A 6,151-nucleotide genomic window follows, 5' to 3' on the forward strand; every position below is an offset into this window, starting at 1 on the left:
TTAAACGTGCAATTAAAAATAACTGTACCTCAGCTTTTCAGAGGGAGGGAGTGGAAAGGCGGGAGGGAAGAGGGAAAACAAAGAATAAGGAAATATTTAGTGCTCTTAAATCCAGCCCAAATAGCTGAAAGAAAGAAAGGCATTCCCTCAGATAATGGAGCCATTAGAAACTCTGAAGGTTCCTGCCGCCATTCCTCACAGAGGCTTTCCAAAAATTTAATTCACTCTCAGCTACTAAACAAAGGATGAAGAAAATAATTTTGAGACTTTCTGCCAAAGGGGCAGTTTGGCCTCGTTTTTTTATGCATAGGTACACCTTCCTCCCCAGAATGAGTGGTGGTGCCTCCCATTCACTCAGGCACACTGATCCAACCCTCAGCTGCCTCCTTCCCCGTTTGCTTTAATAACTTTGCTAGAAAAAATAGTATGTTCATGCAGTTTCAACACATTTTATTATATTTCTGTATGCATTACTCTCAAAACATCACAAGAAATGATCAAACCACTTAAAACCTTCAAATAAAAAATCTGAAACAGTTTATGCCCACAAGTGTACATATTTATAGTTAAGAAACATTCTTTATAAATATTGTTTCCTCTGTAGCAAGTTAATACCATAATTTAATTACAAATGGATAAATATGGTAACGGGTATTTACAGAAGGAAGGGTGTTATTACGGAAAAAGCTAACGGCACGACGTTTATTTTCCCCCCACAATCTTTCATACAGGAACTAACAAATTGAACTTGCAAAAGCACTAAAACATCACATGTAAACCCAGCTAACAGAAAAATACATTCACAAGCGTTGGTGGTGGTGGTGTGTATGTGTGCTATGATCAGTGTGTTGAAGAAACAGAAGGGAGACTTTGGCACGGCTCGTTTTTTTCCAGTCTATAGTTGCATGAAGTTTACAATCAAGTTGCCTCATAAAAAGGAACACAATATTCAATACCACAATACAAAATAAACCATTTTCTTCCACATTACTTAAAAAGAAACCGGGTAAACTAAAAAGGGGGAAGGGAAAGGGAGGAAGGCAGGGAGGAACGCAATCCGGAGTTTTACAAATGGACAAACTTCTATACACCAAGAAGCCATTAAAACCACCTCGGAGAAGGAAGGAGGAGTCTGCTATGTACACAGTTTGTCATAAGACTGGAACAGGGTGGGAAGGAAAGTGGGCATGGGTGTTAGCGGGAAGGTTTGGTTCAATATTTTTGTGGGTTTTCATTTTTTTATTTTTTATTTATTTTATATTTTCAGCTTCAAAGACTCCGGAAGGGATATTTTTGCTTTTCATGCCTAGATTATTAAAAAAAAAAACAAAAAACAACTTTTTAAAAATCCTTCTGCTGGTAAAATCATTTTCATCATTGTAAAAATCAGATTCATAATTTTAACATGATCATAAGGTGTTCTCAGCGCTAGCTGCGGGGAGGGCTGCTGCGCCGGGATGGGGATGAGAAGAGGGAGAGAGGCCCGACCCCTCACACGTACCATTCATTGAAGTTGGAGGAGAGGCCGCTGTGGCCCCCGGCTGTCCCGCTGCCCCCGCCAGAGCTGCCACCGCCCCCGCCACCCGCCCCGCCGCCGCCCCCGCCACTGCCGCTGCTGCCGGAGCTGCCACCCGCGCCGCCGCTGCCCGAGCCTCCGCCCCGGTGCACAGCGGACACCGCGGCCGCCGCTGCTGCGGCCGCTGCTGCTGCTGCCGCCGCCACTGGGGACAAGTTGGAGCTGCTCTGGGGCTCAGCGCTGGGGGACACCAACCCCGGGGGCGTGGACGACTCGTAGCCTGAGCTGGCAGCCGGGGAGGACTCAGAGCCCTGCGGGGAGGACTCGTGGACCTGCAAGACAAAAGGCAGGAGAGGGGACCAGAGGGGACTGGGTGTGAGTGCAGCTGCTGTGAGGCCGGCCCCCGGGGGGGAGCACCCCCAGAAATGCCCCTGGCCGCCCAGGCCCTGGGACCCGCCTGGGCCGGCTGAGGATGTCCAGGCCGGTTGTGAACCGGCGCCTCCAGCCGGCCTCGCCCTCCTCCCGGCCTCCGCGGTGGTACCTTCATGTGCTTCCGCAGCGAGCTGGGGTGCGTGTAGGACTTGTCGCACATCTTGCAGAGATAGGGCTTATCGGAGGTGTGGACGTGCATGTGCTTCTTCCTGTCGCTGCTGTTGGCAAAGCGCCGGTCGCAGCCCTCAAACTCACACTGGAACGGCTTCTCCCCTGTGGACGGCAAACACCAGGGCTTGCTTTGGACACCTGGAGCCCGGAATCTCCACCCTGACTTTGGAGGGAGCAGGGCGCAGCCACAGAGAAGGGCGAAGGGGCTGGGTCCCTTAAACAGGTCAAATCCCCTTTGTGGCAGAACCTAGTTGAAATTAACAGCCTTCTCTCCCACCTGACAATCCTGCTCATTCATTTCATATTTTACTTTCTTCCAGGCTGACGCACATCTCCTCAAATTTCTAACGAATTTGGGGTAGCTCCTGGCCTGCCTGCCTTTCTATAGACCTTCTTGGATAGGCAGCTTCTAACAAGTTGGTCTCGCCATGGAGAAGCTGTTATTATGACAAAATATTTGGGGCATTATCAAAATCACACAGGCTGCTGGGCTGCTGTCGGTTTCTCTCCCCGGCCAGTAGGCAATTACGTTTGGAGTTGCTGTGTGTTGTTTGGGGGCCGGGCTGTGGCTAGTGACTGAGCCAGTATTTTTCATCCAAAATTCTGCAAATTGAATTACCCACAGTCTCACCGCCAGTCTTTTACAAATAACTTGAGGGAAAAATATAAATGTTAGAGATAAGGCAGCATGTAGTGATTGTGGAGGGGCACAAACTGGGAGGTGAGGGTGGGGGAGTCAGCAAAGCCTTTCAAAATCTCCCTATTTAATTTTCTGGCGGTCCCTGCATCCTGTTGCCAGAATTCCAAATGCTTGGAGTCATTTAGAGGTGTGAGAACTCAAACGTCTTTCCACTTGGAAAGGGGACCGTTTAACGTTAAATTCCATTAGCACCTAAATTGTTTCTTAAAGACATCCGCTCAGACACAGGACTCGAAAGCAAGCATTTCATGCAAATAAATTTCTCAAATTTTAAACCTTGTTAAAAGCTTGTCTCGCACCTCGGCTCCCTCCCTTCCCGGAAGAGAACAATAGGCCGCTGGCGCATCCCCACTTCGGAGTAAATATTGACGGGGGAAGTTGCTAAAACATTTGGCTTTCTTTTAGGAAATCGTCTGGCACGATTTTGGCTGGGACCTGGTCATAGATGAATAATCTATGAGGCGGGAGGCGCGTTCTTTTGCGGCTCTCTCTTCTCACGCGATCCCCCCGCAGGGCCGCGCCGCCTGGGGCTCTAGCTGACCGGGTTGTGGGTCCAAGTTGGGAATCGCAAGCCCTCTGGTGCCCATTAGAGAATTTCACAAACTGCTGTGAAACCACCGTAAAAACCCCGCAACCCACCCCGAGACGGGCTTTAAAACACTTTAAAAATGAGAAATGCTTTACAGCTTCGGCTCACACCAGACTCATTTAATGGGAAACAGTCCCGGGAAGGGCGTTTGGACCTCGAGTAGAAGAAGTGGGAAAACACACAAGCCACTCAAACACAGACCCCCGGAGCAGAAAAGCACATTCAGACAAGCTGGCAAAATCCTCTTTAGGCTCGATTCCCGGGCACCAAGTTAGAGAACAGTTTTATTTTGTGCGTTCTATTTAGAACGGAAATTATTAACCGAGGCTGAGCAAACGAACCAATTGCATGACCCAAAGCATACATTTGATGTTGCGCTGATCATTTAAAACTCTAATTTCCGCACATGGAAAAATCCAGCCCAATATTCTCTCATCCTCCAACAAAAACAAGCTGCTGGCTCTCTCGCACACACAAAAACATCTCCCATCCCAGAGCCTCGGCTGGCGATCTGTGCCCAGCATCGGCACCCCCAGTCCCTCACCCTACAGGTCTCTGCCCTCCGCGCCCGGTCCCTGTCCCGGCCCGCGGTTACCTGTGTGCGTCCTTTTGTGGATCTTGAGGTTCTCGGAGCGCGCGAAGACCTTGCCGCAGCCCGGGAAGGGGCAAGGGAAGGGTTTCTCGCCGGTGTGCACGCGGATGTGGTTGACCAGTTTGTATTTGGCCTTGAAGGGCTTGCCTTCGCGCGGACACTCCTCCCAGAAGCAGACGTGGTTGCTCTGCTCCGGGCCACCGACGTGCTCCACCGAGACGTGGGTCACCAGCTCGTGCATGGTGCTGAAAGTTTTGTTGCAACTCTTCTTGGGATTGCTCAGCTGCTCGGGGTCGATCCACTTGCAGATGAGCTCCTGCTTGATGCACTGCTGCCGCATGTAGCGGAAAAAGGCACCCGGGTGGTGGTGGTGGTGGTGATGGTGGGCCGCGGCCGCTGCCATGTTCATACCCATGTTCATATTCATGGGGCCGTACTGGTTGTGGAGTTGCGCCGCAGAGTAGGGGTCGGTCCGCGGGCTGGCCACCTGGCGGTATTGCTCCGAGCGCCCGAACACCTCGCCGGGCAGCCCGAGGCGCATCTGCCCATTGAGCACATTCTGCGAGCCATGCGGCCCGTGCTGCTCCGGGAGGCCGGGGAAGAGAAGGTGGCCCTGCGCGTCCGAGTGCGCATGGTGCAGGCCGCCCGCGCCGGGCCCGAACAGCCCATGCTGCCCGCCGCCCGGCGCAGAGTCCCCGAAGCCGCGGCTACGGAACAGAAAGTCCCGGGTGGAGTTGAAGGGCGGCCCAGAGTAGGAGCCAACATGCGCGGCGTGGGGCCCGAGCGCGGCGGCGGCAGCCGCAGCCGCAGCCGAACCGGGATAAGCGCCGGGGCCCTGCGACGTGAACGCGGAGCTCTGGCCCGGGGACAGCTCGTGCGCACCGGGGTTCAGCTTGAAGGCTCCCATATGTGCGGCGGCTGAGTCCACGAAGCCGTTCTGCGCCGCCGCCAGGCTCAGTTCACGGTCCTGCATCTCGGCGGCCGCTGCCGCCGCCGCCGCCGCCGAGTGGTGATGGTGGCGCGCGAAGCTGCCCACCCCGATGGCCGGGAACTGAGGACCCGCGTCCAGGAGCATGGCCAGCGCGCCTGCCCGCCCCGCCGGCCCCGGCGAGCCCCAAGCCTCCGCGCCGCCTCGGCTCCCGCGCCGCGCGGTGCTTCCGGCGGCCACCGAGCTCCGGGTTCAGGCGGCGGTGGTAGCGGAGGCTTCAGCCTCGGGAGCCGCGCTCCTGCGCCCGCCGCCTGGATCTGCCTCGGGCGGCCGGGCGCTGAGCGAAGGCGCGGAGAGGAAGAGGAGGAGGCGGCGGCGGTAGAGGAGGCGCGGGAGGAGGAGGAGGTGGAGGAGGAGAAGAGTCCAAAGCCAGGCGGAGAACCAAAGTGTATTAAAGGAGCTGCGGCGGGGGCGGGCAGGCAGGGCAGGGGAGGGCGGGCGGGAGGAGGGAGCGGGAGGGAGGTGTGGGGAGCGGAGCCGAGAAGGGGGGCCACCGGGGGGCGAGCGCAGCGCCGCGGCCCCCACCCCTGCGCGCACCCGCGCGCGCACGCACACACTCACTCGCTCGCTCGCTCGCACGCTCCGCGGACCCCGGGCCCGGCAGCGCAGCGCAGCGCCCGCGGAATGAAATCACAGCGGCGGCGGAGCCGCGGTGCCGGAGCGCGGCAGCAGTGCGCAGGCCAGGCAGGCAGGCGAGGAGAGGACGGAGGCGAGCTCCGCGCTCAGCTCCCCGGCCCGGCGCACCAGCGGCTCCACCTGACCGCGGCGGGGGCCACGCGAAGGCGAAGGCCAGGCGCCCTCTCCCCGGCGCGCTCGGATGGCAGCTCCCTCCCCCGCGGCCCTGCTCGCGCCGCCCCGCGCGGCGGGTATTGTTCGGCGCTGCAGCCGCGGTGTTTAGCCCTCCTCGTCCTCCGCGCTTGGCATTGGCTGCGCCTCGCGTAGTAAACTTGCAGCGGCCACGAATTCCCCCAGATGAAGGGAGCAGCCGCGCCGCTCCCCCTTTCTTTAAGTTGTGCCGGAGGAGGAGGGGGAAGGAGGAGGGAGGGGGCTGTGGGAGGGGAGACGGCAGGCGGGCGGAGGGGAGGAGGGAGAGGCTGGGCCGAAAAACAATAACAACAATAAAAAAGTGATCTCTCGCTCGCCCCTTCCCTCTCGCCAGTTGG

The 6,151-nt window shown here is 56.7% G+C and overlaps 1 protein-coding gene across 1 annotated transcript; it reads right to left on the bottom strand.

The window, feature by feature from the left end:
• Window positions 1-433: 433 nt before the first annotated feature.
• ZIC2 (Zic family member 2) lies at window positions 434-5,353 on the bottom strand. The gene is made up of 3 exons (XM_045567217.1): window positions 4,004-5,353; window positions 2,058-2,221; window positions 434-1,848 (listed from the first exon to the last, which is right to left on the bottom strand). Exons 1-3 carry the CDS (start codon window positions 5,073-5,075, stop codon window positions 1,492-1,494), a joined length of 1,593 nt encoding a protein of 530 aa, XP_045423173.1. The 5' UTR covers window positions 5,076-5,353; the 3' UTR covers window positions 434-1,491.
• Window positions 5,354-6,151: the final 798 nt, after the last annotated feature.

Source organism: Lemur catta, chromosome 13 (assembly GCF_020740605.2).
Source record: "Lemur catta isolate mLemCat1 chromosome 13, mLemCat1.pri, whole genome shotgun sequence".
NCBI classification, from domain to species: Eukaryota; Metazoa; Chordata; class Mammalia; order Primates; family Lemuridae; genus Lemur; species Lemur catta.

What these genes read in the sequence shown, in the direction of transcription:
- ZIC2 (XM_045567217.1), bottom strand. Translation starts at nt 5,075, where the DNA reads ATGCTCCTGGACGCGGGTCCTCAGTTCCCGGCCATCGGGGTGGGCAGC. An exon ending in CCACAAAAGGACGCACACAG is followed by an intron (nt 2,222 to 4,003) that starts GTAACCGCGGGC and finishes TGCCGTCCACAG; the next exon opens with GGGAGAAGCCGTTCCAGTGT. An exon ending in CGCTGCGGAAGCACATGAAG is followed by an intron (nt 1,849 to 2,057) that starts GTACCACCGCGG and finishes TTTGTCTTGCAG; the next exon opens with GTCCACGAGTCCTCCCCGCA.